We start from the raw sequence: 26,104 nt of genomic DNA on the forward strand, positions 1-26,104 counted from the left end.
GCAAGGATATCCTATCTAGTTTTGGAAAAGAGAAAGAGGAAGGAAAGGAGAGGGAAGGGAAGAAGAAAAGAGAAAACCTGAGATTTCCCATAAGCTACTGACTTAACAAAAACAACTCATCTGCAGGTTTTGCAATGACAATAAATAAAGGTAAGTGATGTCATGTGGGAAAAAAAAACTGTTAATTTTACCTCAAACATACACACAGTAAACCTAGAAATGTTGGTAATCTGAGGGTCTTTCCCTTGAAATACCTTTTTTATCTTTTAGTATGAGGAGCCAATTCCTCTAAAACTTGGGACTCTTTTGCAAAACTCCCTTGCTAGTAAAGTTCTTTTTCTTTTTTAAATGCTTTTGTCTTCTTTGAAAGGGCTTTCCAGGCAGAGAACCAAATGTACAGGTCTAATCAGAACATGGTATTTTTTGAACTGCAAGAATTCCACTTGATTATTTGAAATGCTTACATAGAGAACAAAACAGGAGCAGTGAGTTAGTTAAAAATGTATCAAATTAAAGGCTTTTTGGTATATAATGTTAGTAAGAAATGCATGCCTTTTTAAATCGACTGAGTATTTCTTAAACTGAGACTCAAGAACAATAAATTTTCAAGAGTTCTGAAGTTCTGCGTGTGAAAATTTTATATTTTCAACTCCATAGCAATCTAAAACAATGAGGGTCATTTTTGTGAATCATTTGGATGACTTCCTTTTAACTGAAGAATGCCATTGAATCCTAGCATCCAAACCTGCATTTGTGTTTAAAATTTTGCGAGCGATTATCAATCACCTAAAATGACAACATTTAACCCAAACTTACTGGTAAGCATACCTTTAGCAACTATAAGACTGGGGTATCCTTTTATAAAATGATAATAATCAGTCTATCATACTCATGTTCAATTCTCTTAGTAGTTACAGAGAAAAGTTCTTTTTTGCAGTGATAAGACTTAACTGAAAATTATACTAGTCTAAATTACTTAATGTTTGTGCTATAAATGAACTTCCATGAAAAGAAATGGTGTAGTAGAATAATGTGACCCTCTATTCGTTGTAGGTCAGTAGATTACAAAAGGCAAATAATACCACACAAAAGCCAGATTATATCACCAGACACTGAATAAAGACTCCCAACAGTTTCAATAGAAAAAAGAAGAAATGAGTTATCACAGCACAGGGCAGTACAGATCTGCTGAAATACCTGTGCTATTAAGCAGTACCGTATCTAATTTGGAAGCAACAGTTTAAAAAATTTTATTACATAAATGTAATAATGTTCTAAATTTGAAACAGAAAAACTACTCATTTTATAGTTTTGTTTTTATGTATAAATGTCTTTAAATTTATAGTTATATAAGAATATCAATGTGTAAACCTGGGTTCTTTGGTAACTATTCTAACATAAAGATACTGAGAAACTGGACACTTCAGACTACCTGTGTTTAGAACAAGTCACCTTTTTATTTCTATTTACTCTCTTTCAAGGATCATGTGATGCAATTCAAACAATTACTTTAAAACAAAATTGAAGGCAAAAAAGATGATTTTCTCAATAAAAGCAGTGCTACCTACTTGACTGCCTAAGAGAGCTTCCCTTTCCTGTTCTCAATTTCTTGCAAAATTTTTCCTCTTTTCAAAATCAATCATGGTTCACCTGAAATGGAGCCCCTGGATAAGCCTTCTCTCCTGGATGCCTGCACGAAGTGTAAATATGCTCTCTTCCTGCACCCACCAGTACCCCTTTTATGGTACTTATCACATTTTGCCTTATGTATAATTGTGTATAGTAATTTTAATTCCCTTATTTTATTATAGTTTTGATGAAAATAGAACTGTGTCCTCATTCATTTCCTATTAAAGAGTCTATAACATAACATTTCTTAAATATTAACTGCAACAAAGTAAAACTATTATGTATCTACTCATTTAAAAATATACTAGACTAGTATATTCTCGCTGAGTTATTTATAACATAAGAAATAAATTTGCAATCTCTGTTCATAGCAACAAGCTGTCAGGTCTCACACTTGCTAAAATTTCATCAGTTTCTTTCTTTCCTTTTTTTTTTTTGGCACTGGGGATTGAACCCAGGAACACTAAATCAAGTGAGCTACATCTCCAGCTCTTTTTATTTTGAATTTAGAGACAGGGTCTTGCTAAGTTGCTGAGGCTGGCTTTGAACTTGCCATCCTTCTGCCTCAGGCTCCCGAATCACTAGGATTATAGGTGTGCATCACTATGTGCAGCTTCATCAATTTCTTTTAAAAATAAAAGAACAGAATTAGGCTCAATATAGACCACATTTTTTCTTAAAATTTTAAATGACAAAGAAACTATAAAGAGGGAAGAATAGTAGATTCAAGAATTGAGGAGCCAAGCATAGCTTGTGGTTGCTTTGATCAAGGTACTGTAGTAACATGTCTTCCCAAAGATACGCTGCCAATAATTTTGGTATACACAAATCCCAAGGTAAATGCATTCAGAATACTGAATATGTTTCTATTCAACAATATTAATACATCTTTCACCTAAGACATAAAGGATCCTTTATTAGCAAATTTAACAACAACATAAAAAACTGACATCTAGTCTAACGTTTATTAAAAAAAAAAACAAAAAAAAACAAGGTATGAAAATGTTCTGGGGCTGGGGTTATAGCTCAGTGGTAGAGTGCTTGCCTAGCATGTGTGACACACTGGGTTCAACTCTCAGCACCACATATAAATAAATATAATAAATGTTCAATAACAACTAAAAAAAAAAAATAGAGAGAAAATGTTCTATTATGATTTAAGTATGCCAAAAGTCAAGGAACTGAATATTCAGGATTCTCAGTTAAGAACACTGTGTTTCAAAACTGAAGAAAATTCCATAAATAAATGTTTAAAACATACCTGTCATCCAAAACAATAATGATTTCACCATGTTTAAAGGTAAGTTCATTGTCCTCAACAGCTTCAAAATCATATAAAGCTCTCACTTTTCGTGCAACCTTATTATTTAACTGAATTTCTGCAGATGGATATAAAGATTTTGTCTCTGTGTGTTGTTGTTTCTGCTCTTGCAAAGATAATTCAATAGCTAGTTTGAAAAATTAAAATGCAAAAAAAGATAGGATTAATTTTGATTTTTACAAAAGTTTAAAAAGAAATATTAGATATTTAACAATAAATCAAATATTTTATTTATCCAATTAAATACTAAACAGTTAATTTTTAGTGGGGCAGGGAAACATGACATTTTTAAAATAGTTTTTGCTCATTCCTTATTATCACAGTCTGTCATACACAGCAGCTATTATTTTTATAGCAACCAGATTGTGACATTATAATATGGGTAACTTTCCATATAGGACAAGCCATGAACATATTTCTGTGCTTGACTCATAACTTTGGCATTACAGAAAAGGTGAAATGTAATCTTTCCAAAGGTAGGACATTAAATACATATTACTGAAAAGGAAAATGAATTAAATTCATCCTGTCATTTTTTCCCCTTTACTTTTAAGACCCTACTAATTTTTAGATTTAAGTGACCTCAACTAAAGGCACATCTAATTTTATTACAATTTTTATTTCATCAAAATTTTCTGCTGAGGGTATTTTAATTGATACTAAATTATACATGTTTGATCATTTTACCTTTAGCTATGTCTTCATCTTCTTTGTTTTTGCTCAATGATGTTCCATTCTTGGCAGCAGCTGAGACAGTCTGTAAATGTATGAGTAAAATGAACATAAGTATCTTTTAAAAGAAAACATAAGTACTATAATTACTTACAAATTCTAATTCTAAAAAATACTAATATAACTGAGTTTCATTTAAAAGTCAAGAACTTTATGACAATTTTAAGTAGTTGTTTTCAAATATTAAAACATCAGCGTTTTCAAGAAAAAATTGTAAGTGCACAAAGGGCATAAACTAGATTACATTTTGCATAAATCTAAGTATATAACACAGAACATGGTGTAAAGAAAGTTCTTAAAAATTTATAGAATGAATAAATATGAGTCTTTCCCGATTACACTTCCTGATCTCAACTGTCCAAGATTCTCTTCTTCAAGTGAGAAGTGCTCTGTTGCTACAGGCTTAGAGCTATAGAAGTGGTACCAACAAGAAATCATGATTACTGAAGGGGAGAAGAGGGAGGAGAGAGAGAACAAGCACAGTTCTAGGAATTCATCTGAAGTCCTCTTCTACTCATTAGTTAATGATGGTGGCTTTTCAGGTATAGCAGAGGAATAAACAGTCATGCTTAAATTTAATGGCATGTAAAGACAGGTATCCAGGACTGTGAACCATCAACCAGCCCTCCGCCCGCCACCCCGCAGTGCTAGGCAAGCATTCTACCACTGAGACTCATCCCCAGTGCTATCAAATAGTTTTTTTTTTTTTGGTGGTGCTGGGAATTGAACCCAGGGCCTTGTGCTCAACATGCAAGCACTCTACAAACTGAGCTATATCCCTAGCCCTCAACCAGTTCTTTAACATAGATTTTTGAGAACAATTATGTATAAAGGACACAGCAGTAGCTTTTTATTACTTATAGGACATCTGTCTCAAAACTCAACCCTGAATCTTTTGATCTAAGCAGCTAGACCTAAAGCTGCTTTGTCTTCTTACAATCTAAAACAAAAGAAAATATAGTATTCCCCTCCTTAGTCTCTTTCCCTAGCCCATAACTTAATATTAACTGGAGAAAAAAAGGCACTGACAGCAAAGCACTCAGACAGTGGTTTCCCACAAATCTAAAAAAATAGCCCACTCCATGAGTCATTACCCCTGTGTCTCCTCTTCCCACCATCCTATTCCCTAACTCTCCAAAAAATTTCTAATTTCACAGATCCACTTTTCAAAGTTCCAGGAAAAACACTGAACAATTAGAATGTCTATTAAATATAAGGCACTATGTTAGATTGTCACTTCAAGAAGGGCGGAGCCAGGTGCAGTGGCGCATGCCTATAATCCCAGTGGCTCAGAAGGCTGAGGTAGGAGGATCGTGAGTTCAAACCAGCTTCAGCAACAGTGAGGCACGAGGCAATTCAGGGAGAACCTGACTCTAAATAAAATAAAATACAAAACAGGGCTGGGGATGTGGCTCAGTGGTTGAGTGCCCTGGAGTTCAATCCCCAGTACAAAAAAAAAGAATGACGGTAGGAAATGATTGAGATATCTGAGATATCCCTTGCCTATAATCTTTCATATAAAATACATACCTTCAAAATAGTATAAGCCAAACATGAATCTGAATGAATCTCTCACCTGAGAACCTGCTGGAGGAAAAGTAATTCCTTCTTCTTTCATAGATTTAATAGTTGCAGATATAAGACTAAACTGGGGATCCTTCTGAAATTCTTCTGACCATTCCATCATTAAAGATTTCAGTTTTTCACATACTTTAGGATGAGCCTTTTCAAGAAAAAAAAAAAAAAAAAAAAAAAACCCACTGTAGTTAAAATAAATACTATAATTATTTAACTAAGAGAATTCTCACCAAAATTCTCTTTAATTATATGAACATCAACAAAAATCCAGAATTGACAGAAGCCTGTTTATACTATTAAGATACTGTTGTTCCATGTAAAAACACCCTTTAAAAAAGATTTTTAGTAGTAGATGAACACAATACTTTCATTTTGTTTATTTAGGGGTTTTGTTTTTTGGTTTTTTTCCTTAAATATGGTGCTGGGGATTGAACTCAGTGCCTCACACATGCTAGGCAAGTGCTCTACCACTGAGCCACAGCCCCAGTCCAAAATTACCCTTCTGAAACATTAATTTATAAGTCTTGCCGTGATAATAAATCCTCTATATTCCAAGGCTCTATCTTCTATGTTTTTTGAACATTCTCTATATTAATTATGATTTTCATATCAACTTGACTAAATTTCTGGAATTTTTATCACTAAAAACATGAGAATGGTGCTTCCAAGTTTCTGTGGCAAAGAGTCAGTAACAACCTTATGAGGGCCCCCTCCACTCTGCTCTAAAATAAAGTCCCCTTAGCTCACCAATGCTGATGGGAGTCAACATAGAATGTTATTTAGAGGTAGGAGTATGGAGTCACAGAAACCTAGATCTAAATCTTGGTTTGCTATTTAATAGCTGCATAACCTTGGGAAAATACTAAAGCCTCAGTTTCTGCATGTATAAAACAGGAAAAGAGAATCTAACCTCCAACAGTGGTGAGGAACATTAAACAAGACACTATCCAAAATGGTTAAAACAGTGACTACTTATTAGATCTCAATGAAGATTAGCTAAATTAACATAAATTCTTTAGGCAGAAAAAAGTTTTTAGTGCTATAAATTGTTTTAAAATTGAATTTCAGAACAAGAAGCTTCTTTTCAATTTATCTAAAAATTATTTCATTTATAAAACACATTATTATATAATTAAAATAATGAACAACATGCATTTTTAATGACTTAAATTTCTTCTCTTTTTAAAATTTACCTTATTTTTTATCACAGCACGTACTTCTGATGCAAAATCACGGGAACATACTTCTAAATGAAATATCTTTCCACAGTTTGCCACACAAGCCCCAAGAAGCTGTTAATTAAAATAAAAATTAATATATAAATGTTGAAATACTTCTTCATTATTGAAATAAATGCATCTTCATAATTTAGTCAAATAACATGACTTTTACTCACAGTTAATGCCTGCAGAGCAACATGAGGAACCTTATGATTTACCCTTTTCATTATGGCTTTTAGGCAATCTTTTGCTCTAAGAAAAAAATGGAGAAAGTTAAATATTATTAAGAATTTCAACTCAAACATTAAAAATGTAAGGAATTTTCTAACCAAATAACTTTAAAAATAAACTCTGGAAACTTAACTTTGTTAAAAGAATAGGTCTATATAAAATGATTTTACACAATCTTCTATTCACAAACTTGTAGAACTTTAAAAAAAAACAAAACTGTTGTAAACATGTACACCCCAAATCAAGACACAAATCATTTCACAAAACATCAGTCAACATAAGAGAACTATATCAAATAAATGCTGTCTTCATTTCTTCAAGATAGAGAGCTTTCACAACAAATTCTCATCTTGGAAAGAACTAGCACAACATACATTCTTAAAAGATTCACATGAAAAAGCTGAATGTTTGCAGGCACAGTGGTGTACACCTGGAGTCTACTCGGAAACTAAGGTAGAAGGATCACAAATTTGATGCCAGCCTGGGCAACTTGGTTAAGACCCTGTCTTAAAATAAAATTTAAAAAGGGCTGGAGAAGTAGCTCAGCACTACAGCACTTGCCTAGCATATGTGATGCCTCAGTACTGCAAAAAAGAAAAAGAAAAAGAATTGAATGTTAAAACAGATGCTTTCACCATTTCTACACTTTTAGTGTATAATCAATCAGCTGAGCTTAACTGCCACATCTTCCTCAAAAGCACTTTTTTTATTTTTAATTTTTTTTTTTTTTTTGGTACTAGGGAACTGAACCCAGCCGTGCTTTGCCACTAAGCTATATCCCCACTCTTTTTCATTTTTTTATTTTGAGACAGAGTCCTCCTAAATTGCTGAAGGTCTTGCTAAATTGCTGAGGCTGGCAATCCTCCTGCCTCAGCCTCCTGAGTCACTGGGATTACAAGCAGGCGCTACCACATCCAGCAGCACTCTTTTTTACATTCACCTTTTTCATTATGTTACCTATTATATTTACCTTGTTATTATGGAAATCCTTTCATATGTGTTTAAGTCACAGGGAAATTCCCCAAATAACTAAACTACTCATTGTTAACATATGTCTCTGTTGTGTCAAACCTTTAATTACCTATGCTAACATAGCTCAGGTTTTTAGCTTAACTCTTCTATTTTTTTTTTTTTCAGAATAAGGTTACTCTCAAAAACCTAGCCTACTGGCTCTCTTTTATTTCTCAAAACTAAATAGTTTAGTTATATAAAACAAAAACCAAAATTCCCTTTCAAAGTTGTATCATGAAGAGACACAGGTTAATTAAGCTCCTAGACATTTATTGAGTATCTTACCCATTAGGAGTGCTTCCAACTTTGTCACATATGTCCATAATAAGACTCCAATCTTCTGTGGTGTTGTACTCATTTGTGGCTTTTTCTAAGATATATTAACACACATGACAATTAGTGTATAATTTTGTGTTACAAAACACTAAAAATGGGCTGGGGCTGCAACTCAGTGGCAGAGCACTTGCCTAGCATGTGTGAGGCACTGGGTTTGATCCTTAGTACCACATAAAAATAAACAAAATAAAGGCATTCTATCCATCTACAACTATAAAATTAAAAAACAAAACAAAAAAAACCCACTAAAAACCAATAAAGGCACAATAGTTAAGAAGCCCCACCTCTTCTCTTGCCAAAGATAAAAGAACTGCAGAAAAACCTCAAAAGATAGAGTATTTCTACTAACTTCAATTTTTAAAAATTGTATAATTAAATGTTTTGAGATATGGTATATCTTACTGATAGTAAAATGCCTCCTGAAAAGTGAATAGTGCCCAGAAAAACCACTCCGGATGCAGGAACACACGCAAGAGATTTTACTAGGCAGACCAACAGAATCTGCCCTGGAGAGACAGACAGATGGGATGATGGGGGGGGGGGGGGGGGAGAGACACCTTCTGTTAAGTACTTGAATTTCGCAGGCTAACAATGATCTGGCCAATTGCTGAGTAGTTAAAACCTGAGGCTAGGGATTAGGCCAATGGCTGTTGAGCACAGGCCGAGGAGCAGACCAATGGCTGGCTAGGATGGCTATCATCCCCCACTTGCCTTCCCCTGTAGGCATGTCCTGCCCCCAACCGCCCAGGAAGGAACCCGCGGAGGTCAGACGCTGTGCTGATCTTAGGAAGTAAGAGGCCCCGAGGCGAGAGCCAGACTGCAGGGCAAACCTAGCGCCTGCCTGCTGCTGGGAGTTGACACACCCGGCGGGTTCACCAAGACAGAGCGCTCTGCTCCGCGGGCATCTGCGGAAACTACCCAAAGGCAATCAGTGTTCATTTTCTTCCATATCAACTTTCTGTCCCTACACATGTGCCTATTCTGGACTTTTCACATAAAGAAAATCATGTATCATGTACTTTTTTTTTGTAATGGGCTTGTTATACTGCATGTTTTCAAAGCTCATCCACGTTGTATCATGTATTAGTACTTCATTTCTTTTATTGTTGAATAATATTCCATTGAATAGATACAGCACATTTTATTCATCCATTCATCAGTTTATGAACATGTTGGTTTGCTTTTTCTTTTAAACTTTTTGGCTAATATAAATAAGATACTGCTGCTATGAACATTCATGTATAGGTTTTTGTGTGGGCATATGTTTCAATCTCTGATATACAGCACTGCTGGGTCAAATGGTAACTAATTTTTTAAGGATAGGACAAGTGGTTTTTCAAAGTAGCTACAATATTTTACATTACTAGAAGTAATATATGACTATTTTCCCTAAAGTTTTAAAATATTTAAAGCATTTATTGTTTTATTTGGGGGGGGGGTATTGGGAATTGAACCCAAAGGCGTTCTATCACTGAGCTATATCCAAAGGTTTTTTTATTTTTTATTTTAAGACAGGGTATCACTAAGTTGTTGAGGCTAGCCTCTGACTTACGATCTTCCTGCCTCAGCTTCCTGAGCTGCTGGGAGTGGAGGGAAGAATGTAATTTCATTGGATTTGACAAAGGGGAATGAAGGGAAGGGAAGAGGATGGGCATGGGAAAGACAGTAGAATGAATCAAACATAACTTTCCTATGTTCATACATGAATACATGATACCAGTGTAACTCCATATCATGTTCAACCACAGGAATGGAATCTAATTAGAATAAGTTATACCTCCTGCATGCATGTCAAAATACACTCTACTGTAATGTATATCTAAAAATAACAAATAATTTTTTAAAAGACTGCACCCAAGCTTAAAAAAAAAAGAAGTCACTCAATGGTGCGGGAATTTCAGTTAGTCTACAGTGAAGAAGGGCTTAAGTAAGGCAAGTTATTTTCAGCAATCGGCTAAGTCATTACAGTAGAGGTGAAGAGGAGGCACAGACTCTGAGTGACACTACTGAAACTTACAGAGTTAGAAGGTCTTCCCCATTAATTTGTAATCATACTAAATGTATCCTTTTGAACTTAGGTTTGCATTTATAACTATTTCTCCGTGTTTATAAATATACATTTATATCAATGCTTTTAACAGCTGCATGATGTACCATTTTGGCAGGGGGTTGGCGGGGGGAGGCAGGGAGAGAGAGAGAGAGGTGGAAAGAATGGGTACAAAATCAATCCAGTGAGAAGTTATCTGCAAACTATGATTTTATATCCATTAGGTACTCAAGTCTCTTTTCTTTGTTATGGGTATCATTCATATTCATAACCCACAAAGACTAAATATGAAAATCATTATGGCATTTGCAGGTAAATGGATGAAATTGGAGAATATCATGCTAAGTGAGATAAGCCAATCTCAAAAAACTAAAGGACGAATGATCTCACTGATAAGCGGATGAGGACATATAATGGGGGGTGGGAGGGGTTAGCATTAGGTTTAGGGTTAGGTTTAGGGTTAGGGATAAGGAGTGTGGTAAGAATGAAGGAAAGAAGGACTGTATAGAGGGAAAAGAGGGGTGGGAGGGTTGGGGGGAAGGGAAAAAAATAATGAATCAAACATCATTGCCCTATGTAAGCGTATGATTACACAAATGGTATGCCTTGACTCCGTGTACAAATAGAGAAACAACATGTATCCCATTTGTATACAATAAAAAAAAAAAACTTGAAAGAATAAAGCAAAAATTTGCCCACTAAAAAAAGAAAAAAAAGGAAAAAAAAGAAAAAAAAAGAAAATCAAAGGAGGGTAGAATTTTGTGCATAGGCCTTTCTGTAGATACTTCATAACATAATACTTTATCTTGTTTATTGTTTATCTCTCTACACAGTAAAATGAATATAAGCTCCCTTGTGGCAGAAATTTTGTTACTAGTATTATTTCTAGTACCATAAAATAGTATCTAGGGCACACAGTAAATATTAATAAGTATTATTCAATGAGTAAATAAATGATGCTGGCTGCTCCTCCATGCCCTATTACCCTGGTAACAATAGTGATAATTTATGAAACATTAGCAAGCTTCTGAGTAAATAAAGCAAAAGAGCTATGATGTCCAGTGTAATCCTGGTGAAGTCTGTGCAAAGGTCTAGACCAGTCAGAGATTCAATACTGAGCAGACAAACATCAAAGGGGCTTTAGGACCAAGCTTTAATAGCAACCAAGTGGTAGTAAAAGGCAGCAGTGCCCGTGGGCTTATGCAGTTACAGGTCTCTCCTTGCTTCCCTGCCAAGACTCAACTAGAAGACAGAGTTCAGCAGTGAAGACAATGGCACAGAGGGAGGCAAAGAACCTCGTGTGTGTGTGTGTGTGTGTGTGTGTGTGTGTGTGTGTGTATATATATATATATATATATATATATATATATATGACTAGTTTTATATTCTGTATCTGAATAGCAAATCACACATATTACATATAATTTACTGGTTTCATGCTGCTCTTTCCTCTTAAGATGGAGTTTTGTTTCTTTTTGTTGTAGCACATTACCATTCTTTCTTTTTACAGTATCGTTCAACATCCTGTTTGACCTACCTGAAAATTAAATATTCACTCATATTCTCTTTTGTATGTGTGTTATTTATTTTTTACATGTGAATCTGAATTTCATTTGGCCTATCTAGAACTTCACACATAGTATGAGGTAGGAATAGAAAAATGTTAGTACAAATTATTGGTCAGTGGTTTCAACATTTTAAGAATCTACTCTGCTCATGAATCTGAGAAGCTAGCATCAGGAATTATCAAATTGCAAGTATCCAAGTGTAGGAGTACAAACACACGCAGGCACAATTAATTTTTAGATTATCTAATAACCCACTCAGTTCTGCTAGAACTCAACTTTTCATGATTATTTTCTTAATTTGATACATGTAATACAATCAAACATGAAGCCTATGGTAACAACACCAAATGCCTTCAGATAATTCAAAAATATAGAAAAAGAACATTGTTTACTTGATTTGATTTTCATAGAAAATGGAAAAACCCTGATTTGAATACTCTGTCAAGCCTAGTTTAATCTCTACAAATAAAGGACTCATAATTATTCTTTTAAAAAAGTATAAAATCTGAAGACTTTATAATGGCCTGCCAAAAAGGACTTTATTTTTCAAGTGAACTAAATAGCAGTTAAATTACGTACTTACTAGTATTTGAAACTCCTGGAAAATTTTAAATATTATAATTAAGAAACCACTCTTTTATAGCATGTCACTTTGCCCAGTCTTGGAGCCATAACTTACATTATCCTGTGTCAAATGCATAGAGAGGGAAAGTGTTAAAAGAACCCACCTAGGGCCTGAATTCTAAACTGCCAGGGTTCAGTGGGTGTAAGTCATAACATTTCATCACCAGGCCTTGATTACTGTATATAGAGAGCCTCAAATACACAGTAAAATAGTTCAGAAAGACTCTAAGATTCCTAAGAATCATTCCATCAATAACTACGAGGAACAAAAAGACTCCCCCTCTATACAGTTCATTATGTTCAAAACACAGCTCTAAAGAGAATACAAATCTATCTGCAAAACTTTTTTTTTTTTTTTGTGGTGCTGGGGATCGAACCCAGGGCCTTGTGCTTGTAAGGCAAGCACTCTACCAACTGAGCTATCTCCCCAGCCCCAAAACTTTTAATAAAATAGTCTCTATCAATAATGAAAAAAATTCTTATAACTATACAAAACAAGAATGCCTGCAAGAAATCTTTAAAGTTCCTCCTATTACATTTGGAAATAAAAACTCAGGATTGGTCTTATGCTTCCAAGCATGACAGAGTATCTGGTACTGCCCTTGCTATCTTACCAAAACAACTATAAAAGTAGTTAAAATAGATGAGACAACTATTTTCAGAAAATGAATTACAGGAAGTGCAGTTCTGAGATCTTTGAGGGAAGAGAAATATGAAGTGAGCCTTATGATGGCCCCCAGCTTTCTGCCTGTAAACACTTTTCTGTTCCAACACAAGGAAGACCATCCCAAGCAGAACAGCTAGGAGACAGAAACCAGACTTTGAAGCAAAGGAATTTGCCACAAGTCCTTGGTCAAGGGCTGAGCTACATAAACCACTTGAGTCTCTATAACGGCTACCAGAGATCACCTACTATGCAGCTAACAGTTCATGTGCTGGGAGTTGTCCTGCCTATTAGGTTGAAATGTTTATGTCCCTTTCAAAACTCCTACATTAAAGCCCCAATCCTAGTGTAGCTGAATGTGGAAGTATGGATACTATGAAGGTTAAGTGAGATTATAAGGATGGGGGCCCTTGTCCCAAGATAAGCATACTTTTTAAAAGAGAGACTAGGCTTGGGGATATAGCTCAGCAGCAGAGTGCTCACAAGACCCTGAATTTGATCCCCAATACAAAAAAAAAAAAAAAAAAGATAAAGAAGGAAAAAAAAGGGGAACAAACAGGAGGAGCAGAAGAAGAAGGAGTGGGGCAGGGAGACCAGAGAACTAAAGCTCTTTCTCCAGGTGCATACACCAGCAAAAGCCATATGACAACATGCAGAGAAAAAACAACAACAAAAAGCTGTCTCCAACCCAAGTAACCCAAAGGAAGAACCTCAGACACTAGACCTACTGGTTCCTTGATCTTAACACTTTCAGAACCCAGAACTGTGAGGAAACAAATTTCAACCCACCCAATCTATGGCATGGTATGGTATAGTATGTCATATAATATAAGTATGCTTGCATGATTAGCCTGATTTAGATAGAACCCTCCAAAGGCTACACCTTAGAAGTAAAAGTCCTCTAGAATTTAAAATTCAAAGTTCGAAATTAAAATAGACCTACCTTAGAAAGAATAGAACCAAATCTTACAAATAGAACCAACCCTGACAAAACCTAAAAGATTCTCCAATTATGCAACTTACCTAACAGAGCAAAACTCAATACCCTTATAGGAAGATAATGTAATCCAGACTCTTCTACAAAGAACAATCACGATGTCCAGCATAATAGTAAAAAATATTCAATATGCAAAAGACTGCTCTGCAGTCAAAACAGCAGTTAATAAAAGTAGATGTCAGCATGATCCAAATGGTAGAATTAGTAAAAAATGAAAAAGACCGTAAGCAGTCATTACACATATTTTCAAAAACTTAAGGCAAAGAGGTCATAAGTTAGTAGACAGTAAGTACTCAGCAAAGAAACAAACTATAAAAATGAAATCTCTGAACTGAAAAGTTCAAAATCTTAAAAGTCACTATTACAAAAATAGGGTTAGGAAACATGAATACGGGCCAAAAGAAGTGATAAAATTTGAAAAATACACAGAAAGGAATTTCTGTACCAGAATCTCACTTTTTAAACTTGCTATGGAACAAATTACCACAAAATTAACAATGCACTATTAGCTCATAGTTCCATAGTTTAAAAATCAGACAGGTGCTATTAAAATTCTATGCCCATGGGATTATAAGGCTTGTTGTTGGAGTAGTAATGTTACTGAACTATAAAAATTGGAAATAATCTAGAACAATTTATTTAGCATCTAAACACCATGTATTTTTATTAAAAAACTTGTAAACCCTAACCACATGCAAATTAACGGCCAGCACATACAGATAAAAGACTATAACAGAAGCCAACACAAAAATTTATTATAATGATGTATCGATGTCTTTAGATATAATTGGAAGTAATGCTTAGATCGTTGTCTTAATCCATTTTGTGATACTATAACAGAATACTTGAGATTGGGTAATTTACAGAATAGAAATTTACTTCTAATACTTCTGGAGGCTAGAAAGTCAAAGACTGAGAATCCTGCATCTGGGAAAATACTCTTGCTGCATTTTCTTAAGGTAGAAAGAGAAGAGAACAAATCACTCCCATAAGCACTCCTCTCTTTTTTGGTACTGGGGACTGAACAGAGGGTGTTTAACCACTGAGCCACATCCCCAAATTAAATTGTTGAGGCTGGCTTTGAACTTGCTATCCTCCTGCCCCAGCCTCCCAAATTCCTGGGATTAGAGGCACGGGCCACCACTTCCTGCCATAAGCCCTTTTAAGAGCAGCATCAATACAGTCTTGGAAGCAGAACCCTCATGATTGAAACAACTCCTAGAAGTCCCACCTTCCAACACTGTTGCACTGGGGACTGTTTCCAACAGATTAATTTTGGGGGACACATCCAGAGCACAGCAACCTAAGGAGGAAAATATAGCTTATATGCTTATATGTATTAGTTGAAGAAAACCCAAATTTTTTTTTTATACTTTACAATTATAGTATAAGAACAGGGAGAAAGGTTTAAAAGAAGAAAAGACCTTTTCTTTTTCCACAAGCAGAAACAAACTACAATATGGAAAGCAAGTAAATGAGAGAAGAATTTATTTTAGAATCTAACAGATAACCACAGTTGACAGCTTCTAAAGACAGAATCATTGGGGCTGGGGAGATAGCTCAGTCGGTAGAGTGCTTGCCTTGCAAGCACAAGGCCCTGGATTCGATTCCCAGCACCAAAAAAAAAAAAAAAAAAAAAAAAAAGACAGAATCATGCCCTTGGACCAATTCATTATAAACTAAATAATTATTTGAAAATATAAGAGCTGCCAGGCTCAGTGGCACATGTCTATAATTCCAGCAGCTCGGGAGGCTTAGGCACGAGAACAGCGAGTTCAAAGCCAGCCTCAGCAATTTAGCAAGGCCCTAAGCAACTCAGTGAAACCCTGTCTCTAAACAAAATACAAAAAGGGCTAGGGATGTGGCTCAATGGTTCCGCACCCCTGGGTTCAATCCCTGGTAGCAAAAAAAAAAAAAAAAAAAAGAGAGATTCAATTTTTCCTAGTTTGTGAATACATCATGTTTATACTACCAAAATTATATATAATTGTTATTTTCTAGACACAATTCTTAAGTAGTGTAATTTAGATTAAAATATTCAATTGTCCAATATCTCAGTCTTATAGATTATTATATTTTACCTCCTTCTCTGTCTCCAAAGACAACCATACTAAGCATTCTGTAGTACTTGGGTTAAATATACACATTTTCTCATTTAATCTTCTTTTTTCCTTTAATGTTCTTATTTGTTTAGGTAAACTTTTACAGATGTATTTCTTCAGTTTATTCTGGGGAAACAGCAATATAAGTCCTACTTACATTTACATTTTTGAAAACTTTTAAAAATGAAAACCAACTTACAACCCTGAGAACTGAATAACAAATAATTTAGTTTAAAATATTAATAGCAAATAATAGCTTTTCAGTATTTTACATAAGTTAAATCACTTCTTCTCCCACAAAATGGAGGATTCTCATTATATAGATGAGGAAATTGAGGTACAAAAGAGTAAGAAGATTATAAAGTCACGAAACTATAAAAGCACAAGATTATAAAGTCAGTAAGTAGAAAACAGATTTCAACCTGAATAGTCTGGTTCAGGATATGTGCTACAATTTTAAAACACTGTATTAAACTGCCTTTCCCCAGCAAGTTAATTTTCAGTTTTTCTATGTACGAACATACATACATAGCTTTCAGTTTCTCTACGTATGCAGAATAAGACAAATGCAAGTTCAGCTCTTGTTTACAAGGCAAAATGGCATGATAACTCCATTTATTGAAACATCATATAATATACAATATATTTAAGAGCTTCCTCTGGTAGAATTCAGTACAGTGACTGCCACTGATTTTACATTTCTCAGGTCACTACCAACATTTTTTGCAAGGACTATGAGGAACTAGAAGTTAGGAATATAGAGCAGATTAGAGGAAAGGAGGGGGGAAAACATCGAAATCACCTTGTACTGCTTTTGATTATTTAAAACTGCCGATTAAAATGAAAGCAATAAAAGTACACAGGCAGATTTTATATTCTTGCAAATTTACTTTCTTCATTGTTTCTGCCCAAATTTTCTTCGTAATCCTGAGAATCACAACCCTTCCAAACTTCACATACACCCTTACATTAGAGAATTAGAATTACAGAACAGGACAGAAACATAAATAAGTACAATTTCTACTGCATAGGCCTATCAGGAAGCATCATATGTAAGACACTAATGGCCAGGGAAAAGGAAAAATGAATCTACAAAGAAGCCACTAACACCTCCAAAGAAAGGAAGAATCAAAAGTCGATAGGCAGGGCTGGAGTTGTAGCTCAGTGGCAGAGCGCTTGCCTGGCACATGTGAGGCACTGGGTTTGATCCTCATCACCACATAAAATAAAGGCATCTTGTCCATCTACAACTACAAAAATAATATTTTTTAAAAAACTGGATAGACTGAAGGTAAGTGCATGGCCTCTGCAGATTGAGATCATCTGCATACTGTGTATGCACCTGTGGAGTATCTGCAGGCTTCACAGGTGGGATGCACAGCACCAACTACACAGGGAAGACCTGCCTTCTCTACATTAGCTCCAAAACTTACTAGTGTAAGGACTTTGTGTAGTTTTACCTCAGCTGACTCAATTTTCAATCTATGTTCTCATTTGTAATATGGGGATTAAGATGCCTTCCATGGGGCTGGGGAGACAGCTCAGCTGGTAGAGTGATTGCCTCGAAAGCACAAGGCCCTGAGTTCGATGGGGGGGGGGGGTAGATGCATTCCATGGTTAAAAGAGGAGTTGTGAAAACTAAAAGAAAAATGGACAAAAGACTTAAGTACTTTGAAAGAGAGGATATGTTTTTAGCAAATACATACATATAAAGGTGCCCAAAATCAATATCAGATTTATCAGATAAATTCATTTTAAAACCACAGTGAGATACACACTTGAATGGCTAAAAAATTTTTAAACTATACCATCAGATACTGACAAAATTACGACATGAAACTGAAGTAATAATGGCTAAAAATAAGTATGTGGCCACTTCAGAATAAAAGTAATTTTCAGGAGATAACAGACCATTCCTTGATATCTGTCACACTGACCTTCAATTCCTACATTAAATGCAAACATTTATTATTAGATAACATAACAGAATCTAATAAAATAATAACATTTTAAAAAGTTCTTCCTCTTCAGCCTCCACTTCAAGTACTTAGTATTATAGGAAAATTAAAATAGTGCACATGTAAGATTTGTTTAAGCAGAGCTGTTAGTAAGAATAATTTAAAATCCCTTTAGTTCCATAACTAAAATTGAGTCACTATAATTTTCAAGTTGCAAACAAGTGCTTCATATGGGACAATGTTTTGCTTTTTGTTTTCTCTTTTGTACTAGGGACTGAACACCCAGGGGTGCTTTGCCACTAAGCGACATCCCAGTCTCCTTTTTAAATTTTGAGACAGGATTTCTCTAATTGCTTAGGACCTCACTAAAGTTGTTAACGTTGGCCTCAAACTTGCGATTCTCCTCCCTCAGCCTTCAATCGCTGGGATTACAGGCATGTGCCACTATGCCTGGCTATACGGGAATATTTATTGACCAAGAAAGAAAAAGTTCAAATAACTTCAGATTCAATAAAATTTTTACTGGCTAAGCACAGGTGGCAAATACCTGTAATCCCAGTTACTCAGGAGGCTGAAGCAGGAGAATCACAAGTTCCATGCCAGTCTGGGAAACTAAGCGAGACCCTGTCTTGAAATATAAAACCAAAAGCGCTGGGGTATTAGCTCAGTAGTAAAGCACCCTTGGGTTCAATCCCCAGTCTCACCAAAAAAAAAATATATATATATTTTTTTAAGTAAAATTTACACCCTACATGCACTCATTTAAAAACTACACTGAATAGTGCCAAAAGCAGTGGCATGGAAAGGCTAAGGTAGGAGGATCACTTGAGCCCAGGGAGTTCAAGATCAGACTTAGCAACAAAAAAAAAAAAACAAAGTAAGAGGGAAACTTTGCATAACAAAAATTTAAAATCCTTCATGATCCTCATCCTTTTTTTTTTTTTTTTTCCTTTCTTTTTTTTCCCCAGTGCTGGGGATAGAACCCAGGGCTTGCACAACCTAGGCAAATGCTCCACTACTACATCACATCCCCAAACCCATGCTTTTTTGGTTAAATGAGAGCTATTAAACACAGTTTTTGTGTTTCCATTAAAAGTCAAAATTGGAACTACTTCACAGAGTATTCCTTAACTGTAGGTAACTAAAGGGCTCTATGAAACTAACAATAATAGATGAATCTGTGGTAAAGAACTGTTAAGTGTTCCACAGGCTGTTAAAGGGACAGGGATGTGCCTATTCTTCAAGTGCCAGAAGTTTACAAGACCATTAAGAAAATATTGTTAATGTAAACAGTATTTATTACACCAAGAAGAGCTGAAGATGCCAATAAGCCAATATGAAACCAAGTCCTAAAACAGAAAGGGTAAGGGAAAAGAATGTTTGGGCAATAACAAATGTCTCCGGTTTCTAGAAACAATATTATTTATCCACCAGGGGGTTCTAACAAATACTGTTGATTAGTTAATTTTTTAAAATCTTTTTTTAGTTGTACATGGACACAATATCTTTATTTATTTTCTTATGTGGTGCTGAGGATCGAACCCAGTGCCCCACACATGTGAAGCAAGCGCTCTACCACTGAGCTACAGCCCCAGCCCAATTAGCTAATATTTTGACAATAGAAAAAGGAATATAATCAAAAATACTTCTGAAATTTTGAAAAATCAAGCTTGGCTGAGCCAGCCCAGTGGCTTGAGCCACAGAACCTGAGGCCTGCTTAGGCCACAAAGACGATTAAACTCTGTCTTCAAAGGCGGGGTGTGGGGGTGACCAACAACAAAAAAGTGAAATATCAGGTCAGAAGAAGGGAGGTGGAGACTAAAAATAACCAAGTACAAAGCTAAAGATGTAGCCCTGTGATACAGTGCTTGCCTATCATGCACAAGGCCTGAGTTTTGATTCCCTAGCACTAAGCATCACACACATGAAGGCAACCAAGGAGGAAAAAATTAACAGGAGATAAAGAAATGATATATCCTTCAGTTTTATTTTGATATGTGGGCAAAAGATGTTAGGACTATCAACTGTTGATTAACCAGATTCTGATACTCTATACTATATGCCTGTGAGCAAAATTTATTTTCAATACCAGAAAAAACTCCAACATCTTATTTAAACAAACAAAAAAAGCAGTGCTAGAAACACATTCATCTAACACCACTACCACAGTATCATGTTGCATGCTCACTTGTAGAAAACCATTCTCTTGTCCTCTTGCCTTACTTTCAAACTATAAGTTTGTTATCAAGGAACTAAAATGTATATTTTTAATCATCATCAGTTGATATGAAACAATAAGAAATTACAATACCTTCTATCTTAAATTTTAAAAGACTCAACAAGAAATTCCCTCTTATAATGATGCTAACTAATCTGTCATAAAATTCATACAAAAGAACCAAGGCCAAAAATAGATGAGAAAAGGAAGAAAAACTAGAAAGGGAGATTTGCACTACCAACTACAAAGGTCCCTGACATCAGAAAGTGGTACTAGTGCAGGGATAAAGAGAACAGTGTAAAACAGAAAGCACAAACATAGGACTCATGAGGAAACGACTACATGGAGAAAGGGCTGTAAAACAGCAGGCCCAGTGGCTTGGGAGGCTGAGGCAGGAAGATCGAAAGCACAAAGCCAACCCCAGCAACGGCAAGGCGATAAGTAACTCAGTGAGACCCCGTTTCTAAATAAAATACAAAATAGGGCTGGGGATGTGGCTCAGTGGTTGAGTGTCCCTGAGTTCAATCCCTGGTTACCCCACCCCCCAAAAAAAGCAATAGGAAAGAATAGATAATTCAAAACATGATGATTAGATGACTAATTACTGTCTATTTATTAAATTATTACCCAATTAAATCCCTCATCAGAGCCTATACAAAGATTAATTCTTGATAAATTATTGCAAAAATCAAAACTTTAATAAAACTTTCAGAAAAAACTAAGGCAGGAGCCTCATAACTTTGGATAGAGAAGTCTTTTTCTTTTTTTTGGGTCCTGGGGATTGAACCCAGGGCCCTGTGCTTGCGAGGCAGGCACTCTACCAAGAGAAGTCTTTTTCTAAAATAAGAAAAATAAAATCAAAATGGAATGACAATATCACTACATTAAAACCATTTTCCTTACAATAAAAGACACCAAAACCAAAAGGAAGCAACAAACCAGAATATAAAGTTGCAATTCCCATAGTCAAAGATTACAGAATATATAGAGAACTCCACAAGTCAAAAAGAAAAAATAATTCAACAGCATAATGACCAAAGGTAACCAGTAGGCAATTTACAGAAAAAACAGAATGAGAAATATATGAAAAGATGCCCAACTTCCAAGGGATTTGAAATTAAATGAAAGCAATGTATTACTTTATACTGTTAAATGGGCATAAATTTAAAAGTCTAACAATACCCAGAATTAGTGAACTATATGGGAACTTCACTTCCATTGCTGCTGGGAATGGAAAACCTCAAACAAACATTGGAAAGTGTAATTTTGCATTATCTAATATTTTTCAACTTTTCATGGGGTACACTTCTACTGAGGAATTCCCCTTCAAGACACATCCTTAGAGAATCTCTCACTCATGAACACAAGAAAATATGGATAAGAACTTTCTAAAAAAATGAAAACTTTATGTCCATCAGTAGGAGACTGGATAAAAAATATGACATATTCATACAATGGAACATCACATAACCATTAAAATTGATGTAATAAAACTATAAACATCAATGTGAATAACTCATAAAAAATGAATGATAAGTTACAGAATGAAAAAAGTGTTTTCAAGATGTCTGAAAACAGGGCTGGGATTTTGGCTCACTAGTAGAGTGCTTGCCTTAGCATGTATGAGGCCCTGGATCCAGTTCTCAGCACCGTGAATAAGTAAATAAAATAAAGGTCCATTGACAACTAAAAAAATATTTAAAAGTTTGAAAACAGGCAAAACAATATGTAGTATATCTGTGTGTGTGTGTGTGTGTGTGTGTACATATTTGTAAGAATTCCTTATAACTGGAGAATCTATAACAGAAACAAAATGGAATCAGCTGCTAAAAACACTAAAGTATTTCAACTATCTTGAATGTTTTCTTAAAAGAATCAAATATATCAAAATATTAGGAGCTGACACAGTTCACTGGTAGAAGTGGAAGTTTATGTTATTTTTTATATTTTAGGCTCCAAATTTTATAGTTTTTAAAAACTTTAAAATATATTAATTACAATTTGTATCCATCTGAAAGTAATAAGTTTTTTGGTACCATGCAAGCAAAATACAGGAAAGAATTATTTCATCCATAACCAGAATTTTAACATTTTACAAAGATTATAACAGTCATGTTGTATTAAAGGACTGACTTAAGTTATAAATTTGAATGTATAAAAGTGTTACTAAAATGCTATCACTATATACTTTTATGTTGGGGTTTCTTACAAAATTTTATGGGAGAAAAAGATTGCATGACTAAAACCCCAAGCTACTTCACTGTCAAGTTCTTCTAACTCAACAGCAGCCAAAAATATAGCAATACACAATTGAACTTTCACTTGGAAAAGCATCCTCTTAACATAAAAGTTTACACTTCAAACTGCTGCCTCAGAAGAGTTTTGTAGAGGCAGAATTTGCACTCAACTTTGTGGGACACAGGCGAATACATATTTAATACATATTTAAAAAGGCTGTTTAAAAGAGCAATCATATAGTAAGGAATGGTAAATAGTAGAGGCAGAAACTGGCAAAAAAAAAAAAAAAAAGATTGCCTGGCTTGAGTAGAAGAAAAAGATGTGCAAACAAAGACTAGAGTTAAGGTATAAAACAGAGAAGTCATGACTCAAGAACCAATGTCATAAAACTGGAAAAATTAGTACAGAATACAAGAAAATTACATCTTTTAATACTAACCACCATATCTTCCTATGATCATTCTGGCCCTCAAGTGTTTTTTGTTGTTTTGTATTGTTGAGATAGGATTTTGATATGTTGCATAGGCTGGGTTAGAATTTGAGATTCTCAACCTTCCAGTTGGGATTACAAGCGTGTGTTACCATGCCCAGCCTATCCTCATGTTTTACTCTTTCCTTGGAAAGTCCTTTGGTAGGTAACTATTACTATATAAGAGGTAGTTACTTCTTGATAGTAGAAGAACTGCAGAAAAGAGTGGAGGAAGTAGATGGTGCTGACTTTTACAGAGACAGCGTCAACCTGAAGGTGCTTCTCTTCTTTTTAAAACAATTAAAGGAAGACGTAAAGCGTTTCATGTATTCCTCCTATCTTTCCTGTACTATATTTATCACATTATATAATAATTATCTACGTAAAGGATGTGTCCTACATTAAATTGAGATTTCTTTGAGGGCAGGAACTCAGTACATTCATTTTTTTGTGGCTCCAGACCTCTACCACAATGCCTGATACACAGTCATTCAATGCATGTTTGCCAAATGAAGAGTGAACAAAGGTATGACCAAAAAAAAAGAAAAAAAGAAAGAGAATAGATCATAAAGACAATGATACTATAATGGAACATTCCTGTAGAAATTTCAAGTGTAATAATGCTCTGTATTTCTTTTTTTTCTTTTTTGCAGTGCTGGGGATTAAACCCAGGGCTTTGTGCTTATGAGGCAAGCACTCTACCAACTGAGCTATATCCCCAGCCCCAATGCTCTGTATTTCTTAACTAAAATTCAAAGGGGTTTTCAAATTTGGAAAGTGCAATGATTTTTTCAATGACATAAGTTTAAGGTCAATTTGAGCTCCTTAGTATCTCATTCTATTTTTTCTAATTTCATTGACTTGTATAGAAGTTACAGTTGGGCCTCAAACTCTTTCACCCTTAACTTGCCATTTAGATACTGAATTCAGTCATACCTGATATGATCAACACTTAAAACTTTGGTTGATGGCATTGCCCTTGAAATAATCAATATAAAGTCACCAAAGCCTCTTTTCCTATAGATCAAAAACAGTGATCTGCTAAGCCATACAAAGACCTCAGGTGTTAATGAAGGGAAGGTTTAGAAAAAAACTCTCAGAGCAACTCAACCTACTTTTACCAGATTAAGTGTTCAATTATCAAGAATGATTATTCTTAAAGTCTGTCTTTTTTGTAATTAGAGCATTATAGTTATACATAGTAGTTGGGTTTATTTTGACAAAACCATAATGCATGGAGCTTGATTTCAACCCCTATCCCCCTTTGGAACTCCTACTCCACTGATCTCCCTGTATATTTACGATATCCAGTGGCTCCCTCATCCTATAATTTTGCTCTAGCTTCCACATGAGATAAAACATTTGAACCTCGATTTTCTGAGTCTGGTTTATTTCACTTAACATGATGTTCTCCATTTCCATCCATTTACCAGCAACTGCCTTAATTTCATTCCCTTGAAGAAAGTTTAGTTATCAGATTTTAAAATACTTTGTCTTATTCAATCTTGCCTCTTTTGTTTCATTTCATGAGAACAAAATGAAAGCCCTCACAAAAGCAATAAAAAATTCAGTCTCACAAATGTAGTATAATTGAAATAAAAAAATAATTAAGTGTTCCAAAAGCAGAAACTGAACCCTGGAATGATGTTTTCCCTAGATTTATGACAGTCACTTGTGTTCATCTACCAATTTAAAAACTGAATGAAATAATGAAAATACATATTTGAAAACTATCTAAGGGTAAATAATTACAAATTTTTTTTTTTTTACGGTGCTGGGGATCGAACCCAGGGCTTTGTGCTTGCAAGGCAAGCACTCTACCGACTGAGCTATCTCCCCAGCCCTAATTACAAATATTTACCTTCATATTATTTGACTCTTTTGAACATAGCTGGTGATTACATAACATACCATCATGTGGCACTTTCTAGAGACTTCATAATTAAGAAATTCTTACTATGAAACAGGTGGCTCACTGCTAAGATGTACAGTATTCTGTGTGACGCAGGCAATTTTCAGTCACGCTTTTTTTTATTCTAAAGTCTACAAATCTACCTAGAATTTCGTTAACTACTGCTAGAAAAATGTTTTCTTAGCCAATATGTATTACTGTTATTCTAATACCAAATTCTAATTTAAGAACAAATATGTTCTTAAATTGCATCCATGTTTTTCTCATTCTATAGTGACTGAAAGACCAGCGCTATCAGACCAACTAATATTTGACCGGACCTAAAATTAGTTGTTCTTAGCTGTTTTGAGTTCGAGAGTTTTCTTTTTCACGCTCTAAAACAGAACCCATAGCACCTTCACAATTGCAAATCCTGAAGCTGCCTTATCAGGGTTTGGATGCACACAAAAACCACCTGAATTATTTCCAATTCGAAGAGACTAAGTTCACGTGTCCAGTTCTGGGCGGCCCAAACTGGGTGTACCCACTGCTGCATGATATTCAAGGGGTGAGGAGTAGTTAAACAGCTCTGGAGGAAGCAGGAAGTTTTTATCAACTCCGCAATTACTTGGTCACCAGAAACGCAGGCTCTTCCCTATTTCTGCGGTTGGCGGAGAACGGCCCTTTGAGTCCCCAACCTCAGGCAGGAGGTACTCCCCAAGCCACTAGTCATGCGCCGAGGTTGCCCCCAGAAAAACCCCGACGTCTAGGCAGTGGCACCGCCCCTTCCCTCACTATGCTTAGTTAGCTTCCCAGTCTCCAGAGTCGCCGCCGCCCACTTTCTAGCTGGACAAACAATAGCCCGGGACCCGGCACAGCACTTACCCACGTCTTGCTCAAAGGGGTTGGCGGCAAATAGAGGCATCCTGTCAGCGCCCGAGCCCTGTTCTTTGAGGTCCTGCTAAGGCCGGGCAGTTGCTCCCTGCTGGGTGATCCGCGGCTTCCTAGACGGCTAGACTCCGGCTGTCTTGCCCACACTTCCGCCACCGCACCTGTCCGGTTCCTGCCTGACAGGCCGTCTCGAAGTCCGCGCTCCGCCCCCGCGCTCCGCCTCCAACCCTCCTCCCGGGGCGAGATACCGAAGGCCTCAAATAGCTTCCCAGAGCCCCTGTTGCCGCCATCCTTCAGGAAGAAGGGGCGACCCCTGCCCCAGATCCCCGCAAAGGTCAGGCGGCCGCCGCAGCCACCTTTTCTTCGCTAGGACCCCGGT

The 26,104-nt window shown here is 35.7% G+C and overlaps 1 protein-coding gene and 1 non-coding gene across 5 annotated transcripts in view; both read right to left on the reverse strand.

Annotated features, from left to right (window-relative positions):
- Window positions 1–25,873, reverse strand: part of Stam2 (signal transducing adaptor molecule 2) — a 50,467-nt gene extending 24,594 nt beyond the window's left edge. For 3 of the 4 annotated variants that reach the window (XM_047545257.1, XM_047545255.1, XM_047545254.1), the window contains exons 1-7: window positions 25,720–25,873; window positions 8,008–8,092; window positions 6,657–6,732; window positions 6,454–6,552; window positions 5,259–5,405; window positions 3,638–3,707; window positions 2,891–3,077 (exon numbers count right to left, since the gene is read on the reverse strand). In XM_047545257.1, coding sequence (XP_047401213.1) covers window positions 2,891–3,077; window positions 3,638–3,707; window positions 5,259–5,405; window positions 6,454–6,552; window positions 6,657–6,732; window positions 8,008–8,092; window positions 25,720–25,759 — 704 coding nt within the window. In that variant the 5' untranslated portion in view covers window positions 25,760–25,873. The remainder of the gene's footprint in view (window positions 1–2,890; window positions 3,078–3,637; window positions 3,708–5,258; window positions 5,406–6,453; window positions 6,553–6,656; window positions 6,733–8,007; window positions 8,093–25,719) is intronic. The other variant, XM_047545256.1, reaches the window with a different exon arrangement.
- On the reverse strand, window positions 12,652–12,735 carry Trnav-uac (transfer RNA valine (anticodon UAC)). The gene has a single exon. It is a non-coding gene; the product is annotated as a tRNA-Val (tRNA).
- Window positions 25,874–26,104: the final 231 nt, after the last annotated feature.

The sequence above is a fragment of the Sciurus carolinensis genome, chromosome 3 (genome assembly GCF_902686445.1).
Source record: "Sciurus carolinensis chromosome 3, mSciCar1.2, whole genome shotgun sequence".
In the NCBI taxonomy this organism is placed as follows: domain Eukaryota; kingdom Metazoa; phylum Chordata; class Mammalia; order Rodentia; family Sciuridae; genus Sciurus; species Sciurus carolinensis.